This window comes from Anopheles arabiensis, chromosome 3 (assembly GCF_016920715.1).
Source record: "Anopheles arabiensis isolate DONGOLA chromosome 3, AaraD3, whole genome shotgun sequence".
Lineage (NCBI taxonomy): Eukaryota > Metazoa > Arthropoda > Insecta > Diptera > Culicidae > Anopheles > Anopheles arabiensis.
This window is the reverse complement of record NC_053518.1, coordinates 68,773,607-68,784,802: the sequence shown is the minus strand read 5'-3', so window position 1 is coordinate 68,784,802 and position 11,196 is coordinate 68,773,607. Positions and strand designations below refer to the sequence as shown.

At 45.5% G+C, this 11,196-nt stretch overlaps 3 protein-coding genes across 3 annotated transcripts; 1 reads left to right on the top strand and 2 right to left on the bottom strand.

The window, feature by feature from the left end:
- Window positions 1-4,142: 4,142 nt before the first annotated feature.
- On the bottom strand, window positions 4,143-5,548 carry LOC120903596. The gene is made up of 3 exons (XM_040313118.1): window positions 4,950-5,548; window positions 4,541-4,855; window positions 4,143-4,468 (listed from the first exon to the last, which is right to left on the bottom strand). The coding sequence occupies exons 1-3, from the start codon at window positions 5,013-5,015 to the stop codon at window positions 4,304-4,306; spliced, it is 546 nt and encodes a 181-aa protein (XP_040169052.1). The 5' UTR covers window positions 5,016-5,548; the 3' UTR covers window positions 4,143-4,303.
- Window positions 5,549-5,618: 70 nt separating this feature from the next.
- On the top strand, window positions 5,619-7,910 carry LOC120903594 (apyrase-like). Its single transcript, XM_040313116.1, has 7 exons — window positions 5,619-5,805; window positions 5,875-6,100; window positions 6,177-6,386; window positions 6,483-6,773; window positions 6,846-7,130; window positions 7,202-7,274; window positions 7,342-7,910. Exons 1-7 carry the CDS (start codon window positions 5,666-5,668, stop codon window positions 7,827-7,829), a joined length of 1,713 nt encoding a protein of 570 aa, XP_040169050.1. The 5' UTR covers window positions 5,619-5,665; the 3' UTR covers window positions 7,830-7,910.
- Window positions 7,911-8,006: 96 nt separating this feature from the next.
- On the bottom strand, window positions 8,007-10,191 carry LOC120903595. The gene is made up of 2 exons (XM_040313117.1): window positions 9,700-10,191; window positions 8,007-9,578 (listed from the first exon to the last, which is right to left on the bottom strand). The coding sequence occupies exons 1-2, from the start codon at window positions 9,857-9,859 to the stop codon at window positions 8,422-8,424; spliced, it is 1,317 nt and encodes a 438-aa protein (XP_040169051.1). The 5' UTR covers window positions 9,860-10,191; the 3' UTR covers window positions 8,007-8,421.
- Between the last annotated feature and the right edge of the window lie 1,005 nt (window positions 10,192-11,196).

Here is an 11,196-nt window from a genome sequence, read left to right as displayed (position 1 = left end):
TCCATCGTTTTAGCTATCTTATTCCACCAGGTCGTCATCTGATTGATGTCTTTGACAACCTTTCCCTTTGCCTTGAGTCTCCTCTTCATGATTGCCCAGTATTTCTCAAAAGGGCGGAACTGGGGGCAATTGGGTGGGTTAAGGTTTTTCGGAACAAACTGGACCCCTTTCTCTGCATACCATTTTCCAACGACTTTACTGTAATGACAGCTTGCCAAATCTGGCCAACACATTACGCGATGGTCGTGGGATTGAATGAATGGCAAAATTCGTTTTTGGAGACACTATTTTCGATATAGTTCCGACGTCATAGTCTTGTTTGTAACGAAAACTTTCGTTTTTTTCCACAGCTACAAATGCCCTCCCAAATCTTAAATTTTCTTGCAAATTTGTCGGCAAAAACTAATTTAAATTTGTCGGGAACATCCCCCCGACCCGTTGCCAAGTAAAATTTTTGACCTGGGTTTTGCCCGAAGTCAGTCTTAACATAGGTTTCATCATCCATCAGAAGACACCCGTCGAACTTGGTCAGCACCTGATCGTATAGCTTCCGAGCACGAGTTTTGATCAAACTATTCTGTTTTATGGTGCGATTTGGCTGTTTGCTAGCTCGATACGACTTGATTCCTTCCCGAAGTCGAGTTCTCCTGACGGTACTATGAGCAGCACCGAATTTTCTGGCCAAATCACGGTCCGACAGATTAGGATTCCTCTTAATCGTCTTCAAAATCTTACTACGCAGATTCCGGTCGACAGTTCCACTCCGACGATTGGCTTGAGGCTTCCAAATCGTCGTCAATGTTTCCTTATACCGTTTGATAACGCGCCATACGGTATTTCTGGGAAATTTCAACTTTTTAGCTAGCCTAAATGCAGACCACAAAGGATTTTCCAAATAACTGTGCACATTTTTTTCCCTGCTTTCGGCTTCCATGTTGATTGTTTACTAATTACAGTCGATTTGCGGAATGTCAAAAATACATACGTCAAGCTGACAAAATGCCCGACTCGTTGACGCCAAGAGCTTCCAAATCCGTCCACCAGGAACGCCACAATATGAGCAACAGTTTGTTCCAATTCTAAATGAAGCAAGCTTTACTACAGGGTGTACAGTAGTCTCATCGAGAACTTCAGTCCCCAATAGGGGCCCCATGGACGAAGTACTTGGTGTTTGGTACTTGGTGTCTAAAAATGATCTAGAGCTAGCCATTGATTTTTTTTTATTATATCGTTTCATAGACTTAAAAAAAAACGATCAAGTATAATTATATGTTGTTAGGCAGAGTGTTAGATCGACATCAGGAAGTTTGTGATCTAGGCGTTACACAGGACTCTAGTTTAAATTTTCCGTTTACACGTTGGCAACACTATTAACAAGGCAAACAAGTGCTCACGTTGCCTTCTGCTTGGTCTACAGACGCTCGAACACCGTTTTAAGGTAATGTGTATTTGTTGCTAAAATTAAAAAAAAAAGAAAAAGAATTAGACGTCTATTAAAGAAGAGCAACATCTACGTGCTTTCGAGACCTCTTCACTCTCGTAACTTGCTTATTGGTGAGTTCAGGTGAACCTGATATGGATATAAGGGGGCCAGGTGTAAACAGGGGTCCTCAACTCCTTTTATCGCTTAGGGCCCCCGTCACCCTAAATTTGCCGCTGTCTCTAAGGCTTGGTACCTCGAAGGCGGCAATTTTTGACAGTGCGCGTAAATTTTTGACTGTGAGTCAATCGCTTTATTTACAAAATTCAACTTAATGTCTGAAACTGTGTGTACAAAACATATTGAAATGAAGTTAAGCAGTTAATAAGTTCATTGAAGTATCGTAAAATATAAAAAAATATGCCGATTTTGGAAATTTTTAGGTGGAGTGAGAAAAGTTGGCATGTATTTTTCGGTGTAGACAACAGCTTTAGAATTTATAAAATATTATTATTTTTTCACCTAAAATAATCAAATTAGACGATGTTTGTATTGTTTAAGTCATTTAAAATTACAATTGGCATACATCTGATAAAAAACCTTGTAAATAATTATCATAATTCCTACAAGAGTCAAAACTTGATGACTTACAGACGAAAAAAATAGGTGCGCATTGTCAAAAATTGATGCCTGAGAGCCAAAATTTGGCGCCAATGACTATGAGTATGAGTTGCAATATTTTATTGTTCACAAAATTGTAGAAAGCAGTTATAAAATGTGAATCTTCTTACTTTAAACTGATAGAGTGGATTTTCTATTGCATTAATAATATCAGTAATAGGAAATAATAAAAAAAAAGTTCTGTCCATTAAAGATGGTTAAGAAAATCGTTTAATTATTGCGGTTGCGTCAATCATAGAACAGAAGGGTGTAGAATTATTTGTTTAATTTTTACTTTACTACTCTTTAATGGTAATGTCGACCAATTTCACCCTTTCAATAGGAATCATTGAGAAACAATTGTGACATATTTTGCACCAAACCCAAAAGCCCAGATTTGTCATCCCTCAAATAAATTGTTTAAAATCTGATAAAGCTGGCCAGCAGCACACACACACATTAATTGCTCACTGAAAACAATTCGTCGCGTATGGCTTTTTTCCCTCGTGCAGCCACAAAACCTCCTGTACAAAGGGGCGGAAAATCCCGAACCTCCCTTTCATCCCGCACCATGTATCGACCACACTGCCACAGGACGATGATGATGACGATGATCAGCAGTTTTTCACGGTTCGACTAATTTTAATAATAACCGTACAAATTGCTGACCGGTCAGCAAAATAAAGGCAATCATTTAAAAACGCATAAACTCGTCGCCCACACACGCTCGCCCCACACACATCGATATCAGTTTCAAGTGCTCGGCTGGCCGGCGTGGGGCTCCAAAATGGTACATCGAACGGACCAGTACCGTACCGGCTACAAATTGGCGCCCTTATCGGGTTATCGGGGACAATGATCCGCCCGTCCCGCCTGTTTCTACACCCACAGGTGTGCATCGACGTTTTTAACAGCCATTAAAACAAGCTAAACGAACACCACCCGACAGGCATGATGGTATTCCTATTTTTTTAAACGCATTCCGGGTTCGTTCCTTCGCTCCCTCTATCAATCATTGTTGTTCATCCCCATCCGGTAGCGTTTTCGTTCCTGGTGAACGATTTTCGACCTGTTCACGCAACAATCCCGAAACGTTCAGCCGTCGACCCAACGTCGACGATGGTGCTCCGTTGTTGATTGCATTCCTTCTTCATCTCCCTTCCCTTATCGGTTGAATGCACCTGCATCACAACTGGCCGGCGGTTGCGTGGGTTGCATCTTTTATTCAATTAATATGCAAATTTTTGGTGCCGATGTGCTTTCAAATTAAAGGATGTAGTTGAGCGTTGTAGGCCCAACCTTGCGACCGGGATGCGATGCGTCTACGTGCACAAAAGTATGGTACGGCTGACTTCTCCCGTTGCCCTTTTGGTTGCCTTTTTTCCGGAAAGGTCACATAACTGATGGTGGACCATGCGGGCTGTATGATTTTGGGACGATCGGACCCCTTTTGTCCCCTTTTTTGGCAACAAACGTTTAGATGCATCACAGCCGTAGTTTGGAGGGATGATGAAGGTATTGTAATCTTAAATGACTTGTACAAAAGAAGTGCATTTTAGAGGTGAATATTTTTTCGAGTAAAAACAACAGATATAACAACAGTAATTGATTGTCGTCATTTAGGTAAACAGGGGAGCTAAAAGATGGAAGAAGAAAATACTAAAATGGGAAAAAACTAAAAGGTTTTTGGGAAAAGAAAGTAGAGATGAAAACTGAAATAATAAATCAATTGGAAGAGTCTTAAAAAGAAGATAATAACAATAAAACAAAAAGTAAGCAATAAGCAAAGATCAAATAATTCACTTCATATAATGATTCAAAACAATAAACAATAAGCATCAACGTAAAAAATCCATGAAGACTTATGCAGATTTTTCACTAAAACTTGTTAAGTGTATTCCATACAAAGGATTATTCGTTGGTTTTTTACACTTTTATATACTTTTTTATGTTTATTAGCATTATATCGTCTTTTTTATCATTTTTAGAGAAAATTTAATATAAATTCCATCATCTTTGTACAAGTGCAGTTAATCTAATCCATCAAAAAGACCATCAAACGTCCGAAGCCTATGCATTTATTTCAAAGTTTAAAGTTGCTTTGCCACACACGTACACACACACACACATTTAAAAACGCTAATACCCTCCTCACTACTTTCTTCTTCTTCTTCTTCTTCTTCTTCTCTTTCCGCGCTTACTTCTTCTTCTTCCTTGTAAATCTTATGAAATTTCGAAGTAGAACGACAGCTTAAACACCGGATTCTTGTCGGTTGCGTTCGGCTGCTGATGCTGCAGGTCCATCTTGACGATGTACTCACCGGGCGGTACCATCTTCACCAGCATGTGATCGTCGCTCATGCGGAACCTTCGCACACGGTAGTATCCCTTTTGGAGTAGAAAAGAAAGTAAATTGGAATATTAACAAGGATTTAACCGTGGAACCATCCAACCACCTACCTTCTGGAACGGGCAGTTGAAGCTAAGGTTGCCAAACTTTTGCAGCTCGTCGTTCAGCAGCGGCACCACCGGATCCATGCCGGTGTCTTCCGCACTGCACAGCTCCTTGGTCGTGCCGATCATCGTCATGTACTCGCCGTCCATCTTCGAGTCGAGATCGATCGCGACGGAAACACCCTGCGACACGTCCAGGAACAAATTCCCATCCACATCGACCGTACTGCCCTCGGTTTCATTGTTGACCCGGACCTGCATCGTTAGGTAGTCCGCGTTCGACACGTAGTCGACCTTGGTGATCATAATTTTGGCCGAATTCTACAACAAAATGGGCAGCAGCCACCCAGAAAAAACGGTAATTATTGTGAACAAAATTAAACAAAAAAAAACGAGGCAAACAAACAACACTTACCATACAAACGAACGCAACCAGTATGATCGCACACGCCCGGGTCCATGGTTCGGTGCGGTGTAACATTTCAGCTTTGCCAGTGAAACTAAAGCTCACGCGTGAGCGCCATTTTATAGGCGCCCTTGGACGCTGATGCCGCGATCACTTCCGTTATCTTTGATCTTCGGGCGGATTAAGATAATGCCGTTGCAATTTGGCGTGTAATGACCCCAGCAATAGGGGCATAATTAACTAACCATTTGACATTCGTTTTCCAGAAAAGAGAGCGCTCATTTGGACAATAAGTTGGTTGTTTTTGGTGTGTGTCGAATAAAATTCACCGAATCTATAAAAAGCAAACAGTTCCCATCCGAGCAGCGGGTACGGTACAGGGTATGCCTTTCAGATAGGTCCAGCTCCCAGCAAGTGAACATTCAAACCGAGTGTGAACTCAATCGATTGGAAACCGGATGGAAGCTTAGCTGCTTCGCTGGAAGCTTTGCTAGCGTCTGTGTTTACCCGTCAGAGTTGCAAAATAATAAACGCAACCTTTGTATCAATAATTGGACCCGCCATAATCCGGACAACCTATCGCGTGACAGCCCACCGAGAGAGAGAGAAAGAGACGCAAAGATGGTGTATGTACAGTTGGCTGGAAGAATTCCATCTTGCTGCCATATAAAAGACACCATTGCCAAACAGTTGTTCTCACAAGGTAAGCAATACCCAGTGGCAGAATGGCACTGGTACGCTTCGCTACGATCATTACGGTGCTCTGCCACTTAGCCATCCAGGACGGTGCGGCCAAAAGTTTCCCGCACGGCGAGAAAGCACCCTTCCCGCTGACGCTTATCCACATCAACGATCTGCATGCACGGTAAGGGTGTCGGTAACGGTTCCGATTAAACCAGTTCCAGCTAAAAAACCTCTTCCCTTCCGAAACCAGTTTCGACGAAACGAACCAGAAGTCGTCCACCTGCACCAACTCGAAGGAATGTATCGCTGGGATAGCGCGCGTGTACCACACGATCAAGCAGCTGAAGAGTGAGTACAAGACGAAGAACCCGCTCTACCTGAATGCGGGCGACAACTTCCAGGGAACGCTCTGGTACAATCTGCTGCGCTGGAATGTGACGGCGTACTTCATCAAGGAGCTGCCCCCGGATGCGATGGTAAGTGGCAGTGGTAGGTGTGCGACAGAGTTTGTGAGCTTGTTGGAGTAATGCTATTATGTCTCTGCTCTGGTAGACTCTTGGCAACCATGAGTTCGACCACAGCCCGAAAGGTCTCGCCCCGTACCTGGCTGAGCTGGAGAAGATGAAGATCCCCACGGTTGTAGCTAATCTGGAGAAGAACGGTGAGCCGGCGCTGAAGGACTCCAAGATTGCGCGCAGCATCGTGCTGAAGGTTGGCAATCGAAGGGTTGGAGTGATTGGAGCACTGTACGATAAAACGCATGTAAGTTATCGTTATCGTTCTCTTCTCTATCTTCAATTCCTGATCTACTCCTGAGGCATGATGTTACTGTGAGCGATGCTTTCCCCTCTTTTACAGCTGGTAGCTCAAACCGGTATGGTAACGCTGACCAACTCGATCGAAGCCGTCCGCAAGGAGGCACAAGAGTTGAAGAAGAAAAATGTGAAAATTATCGTGGTGCTGTCCCACTGCGGGCTGGACGGCGATAAGCAGCTAGCGGAGGAGGCGGGCGATCTGATCGACGTGATCGTCGGTGCCCACTCCCACTCGCTGCTGCTGAACAAGGATGCGAAGGTACCGTACGACACCAAGTACGACACGATCGAGGGAGACTATCCGCTGGTGGTGAAGAAGAGCAATAACCACACGGTAAGCCACTGCCCGCCTTTTGTCACTCCACACCAACTAATGGCGTATGTGCCTATCTGTTCCCCGTCTCAGGTGCTCATTACGCAGGCCCGCTCCTTCGGCAAGTACGTGGGCCGGCTGACGGTCAACTTTGACTGCGAAGGTGAGGTACAGAGCTGGGAGGGCTATCCGATCTACATGAACAACTCGGTCAAACAGGACGAGGAAGTGTTGCGCGAGCTGGAACCGTGGCGGGCGGAGGTCAAGCGACTCGGTACGCAGGTGATCGGCACGACCGAAGTGTTCCTCGATCGCGAATCCTGCCGCTGGTGCGAGTGTACACTGGGCGATCTGATTGCCGATGCGTACGCAGATCAGGTGAGTGAGATGAATGGCACGGCGAGAGTACAAAATTGATCTGTTATCTATCGATTTCCAATCATTTCTAGTACACAAACAGCACGGTTCAACCGGTAGCGTTCGTACAGGCTGGCAACTTCCGCAATCCGATCGAGAAAGGAGGTAAGAACTCGCTTGTAAGGATATTTTGTCTTGATCATGTTCGATTGATCCTCTCTTCCTTCTCCAGACATCACAAACGGTCTAGCGATTGAGGCTGCCCCGTACGGCTCGTCGGTCGACATGATCAAGCTTAGCGGTGCCGACCTGTGGAGTGCCATCGATCACTCCTTCACACTGGACGATGAGTTCCGCTACAACACGGCACAGGTGTCGGGCATGGCCGTGGTGGCGGATCTGTCCAAAAAACCGTACGAACGTGTACAGAGCATCGACATTATCGGTGCCAACGGAGCAAAGACTGCGCTTAAGAAGGACCAGATCTACTACGTCGTAGTACCGTCCTATTTGGCTGACGGTAAGGATGGCTTCGCCATGCTGAAGAAGGGTACGAATCGTGTGACGGGACCGCTGGATTCGGATGTGCTGATCGAGTACGTGCGCAAGCGTCAAACCATCGCGAAGACCATGTTCCAGGAGAAGCGTGTGGTGATTGAGAACCACACCAACGGTACCTGCTCGTGGGATCTGGATAGCCAGCGGTATAAGCCTAAATAGGCGTGACGTCACTGTCCTAGGAAATTACATTTCGGTTGGATTTATTGAGTAATAAAAGAAAAAAAAAGATCTTTGATCAAACCATGGGCTTTTCCTTGAATCTACTTGATGATCCTAAAGAAAGGTGCCATTTCATACCTAAAATTTAAGCACATTAACACAAACTTTTTGTAGTAGTCGTTATGTCCTAAAGCCGTAATAGGTTAGTGTCCTGTGCCTGTATAGCGTCAATTTGAAACCTTTAACCGTTTTTGAATTATTGTTTTAAGTATAATTTCCACGAAACTTTTAAATCCAAACTTGAAATTGCTACTCAGATGAACAGCTAAGATGCAGAACTTACTAAGAAACTTTCGACCATGAAAAAAGACGCCTTGATGTAGGCAATTTGCCCGACTAAAATACTCTTCATTTGAAAAAGTCGACATATTAGTTATGTGTTATGTCGACTCACTCAGAACCCTTCAACAAATCTTCTTTTTCAAACATTTTCTGATTTTCCTAATTTTCTATATAATTTTCTTTTATCGTTTCTTAATCTCACTTTCAGTACCTAAATATTGTTTAATAAACACCTCCTTGGATTGGTACATTACACCAACAAGTTGCTCACTGGCCGCTCGAGCACCAAATGGCCCGTAACTGCATTGAACTCGTTCACATCGCACGCATACACATACCCATCCTCGATCGAGTTACGATCCCACCTTAACCACCGTACCGCATCACTAACGTCCTTACACACCACATAGTCGGCAGCGATCTCTTCCGGTGTTGCGTGCGGATTGTTCACACCGACCAGTGCCAGCCCTGCATCATTCGCCTCGTCCAGCAGCACTTTGTAGAACAGGGCCGGTGCTGGCACCTTGCCCGCCGGCTCACGGTTCGCATCGTAGTCGAGGAAGATCTCCTGCCCATCCCCATTCCCGTCCAGCAGCTTCAGCACTCCGTACGTGCCGGTGTACACGGTCAGCCGGAGATCGTTCGCCGCCACGTACGCCTTCACGCCCGTCTCGATGCGCTGCCAGCTGAAACCGTTGAACCGTTGCCACTGAGGCGCCACGTTCATGAACCAAAACGAGGCACGCTGGTGCGCACCGAACACAAAGTCCGACTTGGCGGCCAGGTGGCCGCGGGCAAAGAACAGCCCCTTCTTGCTACTTAACAGCGCATCGGCACGGGCCGGCGAGCTCAGAATGCGGGCCAGTGTTGCGTGCTGCGCTGCGAAGCTGTACAGAGTGGCCATCTTTAAGTCGCCGTAGAATTCACCCTGCAGAAAGGAGGGCCGCTTTACCGCTCGCTGATGATGGTCGTTGTGGGGCGTTAGCCGGTGTTTGGTGTAATGCGTGCGCAGGTTCCTCTCGTCGAAGCACACCTCGTACAGCGCGGCAAACCGGGCCTCGTCAACGCTAAAACCGACGCGCACAATCGTCCCATTGTCGTAGCAATGGGCACCGGTACGCTCGGCTACGTGATAAACAGGTCGCTGGCAGAGAAAGTGCGACATGTTATGCGCCTCCGATCGATAACCAAACCTACCGTCGCCGTCGCAGGTGATGGTGGCTGATTTGGAGCGACCCGCAGGAGAGCCCTTGCGAAAGCCGTGCGAACAGAACAGCTCCACCGATTGGCCATTGGCGAGGGTGACAACGGTGCTGTTGAGCTGTGGCCACACAAACTCGTCGGTGCCTGGTTGGAGCAACAGAGGCTGCATGACCGTTAGATCACGGCTTAGAGATATCGTACAGGCTGCGAAAGTAAAGGAGAGAGAGAGAGAGAGAGAGAGAGAGAGAGAGAGAGAGAGAGGGAGAGAAGCAGAATGATCTTTAAAATTGAAGAGCTCAACAACTTTCTAATGACACAAACTCACCAGCAGAATCATCCTCAGCGGGGATGTCTTTCTCCACCAGCGAGAGAAGCTCGGTAATTCCCTCCGTCGAACTCTGGATATACATACGCGATCGTACATCTCTCCCAGCTATCAGGAGCAGCAGCAGCAGCATCAGCACTGAATTCACACTTTGTCGCATGGTTTTTGTTTTCTGCTTTCTTTTCGTTCTCTGGCTGCTTCCACTCACCAGCAGCTCTCCGCGGTGAATGAAGTTGAACAACCCGCGTTAGAATGGGCAAACAGCTGTTTAACGGGAGTGGGGCGCTCTCTCAAAAAACCCGACCAACGCACAATGGACGTCTTCAGAGAGATTCGGCCAGCACGCGAGATAACGGAACTTATCGCAACGGAACGAAGCGCAATCGCGATCAGCTGTTTGCGGGGTTCTTGAAGAAGACTGGCTTTGTGGTCGGAATGGTCGATGTGGTTGGCTGGCGTGGAACTTGGAATGGAAATAGGAAGCTCTGATAGCAATGTTAACGAAGGTTGTTTGGCCACAGTTTGTTCTTCTGGTTGTTCTATGTACCGCACAAGTGATCTTTATCTGGTCTTTGTTATGAGTAAGAAACGATCAGTAGAAGCATACAGTCAGGACAAAGTGATCTGAGTCTATGGGTAGACTATCAACAGTATCTGATGAATTATGCCAAATGTCTTACATAGGAATAATTCGGATCTAAACGACTTACTGCTACGAGCTAAGACAACAGGTAATAACTTGAAATTCCCATAAAAAATAGTTGAGATGTTGGTCTTCAATTTCAATAAATTCCATGATTCCTCAACATAGAATTTCGAGGATCTTATCTGGGAACTTAAAGCAGCTACTGGCTAAAGATCATTACACTACGCATCATTATAGGATGCATGGAGACTTATTTTTAGCCTAATAAGAATTAAAAATGACAAAGAAGATAGTGGAAATAATTACTTCCCACTCAACCATTATCTCTTCATCATCTAACAGTTCACAGTTCACTAACATCTATTAAATGTCAAATTCAAATCGCGATCGCATGGGTGAACGATTAGAGCGTCAAAATGAATTCAGTTCGTAGTAAGAATGGAACCGATCGACACGTTGTCATACGGACACGACTCCGGCCGGGGACAAATTATCTTCTTGCCATTACTGAAAAGTCACTATCTCTTACTATGGAGTTTCTGTACAATCTTTCTACCGAACGTACACGCTGCACTCAGAGTAAGTGTAAAGAAAGTGATTTGTAGTAGCAATTCATATATTTTGTATTTTTGGACTTCAACAGAATGTAGTCATCATGGAGAAGGTGGAAATTTTCGACACTCCAACGCTACGAACGACCGCTAACATCACCCAGCACAGTCCAGCATCCGTGCCGGCCGTTTTTGCCGAAATGATGGCCCTGCAGGACATTTCTCAGCTAAAGATCAACAGCGTCTTTACGGTGCGCTCCCGGACCGGGGAGCTGCAAGCGGCACTGTATAACAGTACGC

Coding starts and splice junctions, on each gene's coding strand:
- LOC120903596 (XM_040313118.1), bottom strand. CDS start 5,015: ATGTTACACCGCACCGAACCATGGACCCGGGCGTGTGCGATCATACTG. Junction 4,856..4,949: donor TGGTTGCGTTCGTTTGTATG/GTAAGTGTTGTT, acceptor ATTTTGTTGTAG/AATTCGGCCAAAATTATGAT. Junction 4,469..4,540: donor TCAACTGCCCGTTCCAGAAG/GTAGGTGGTTGG, acceptor CTACTCCAAAAG/GGATACTACCGTGTGCGAAG.
- LOC120903595 (XM_040313117.1), bottom strand. CDS start 9,859: ATGCGACAAAGTGTGAATTCAGTGCTGATGCTGCTGCTGCTGCTCCTG. Junction 9,579..9,699: donor CGCTGAGGATGATTCTGCTG/GTGAGTTTGTGT, acceptor TTACTTTCGCAG/CCTGTACGATATCTCTAAGC.
- LOC120903594 (XM_040313116.1), top strand. CDS start 5,666: ATGGCACTGGTACGCTTCGCTACGATCATTACGGTGCTCTGCCACTTA. Junction 6,101..6,176: donor AGCTGCCCCCGGATGCGATG/GTAAGTGGCAGT, acceptor CTGCTCTGGTAG/ACTCTTGGCAACCATGAGTT. Junction 6,774..6,845: donor AGAAGAGCAATAACCACACG/GTAAGCCACTGC, acceptor TCCCCGTCTCAG/GTGCTCATTACGCAGGCCCG.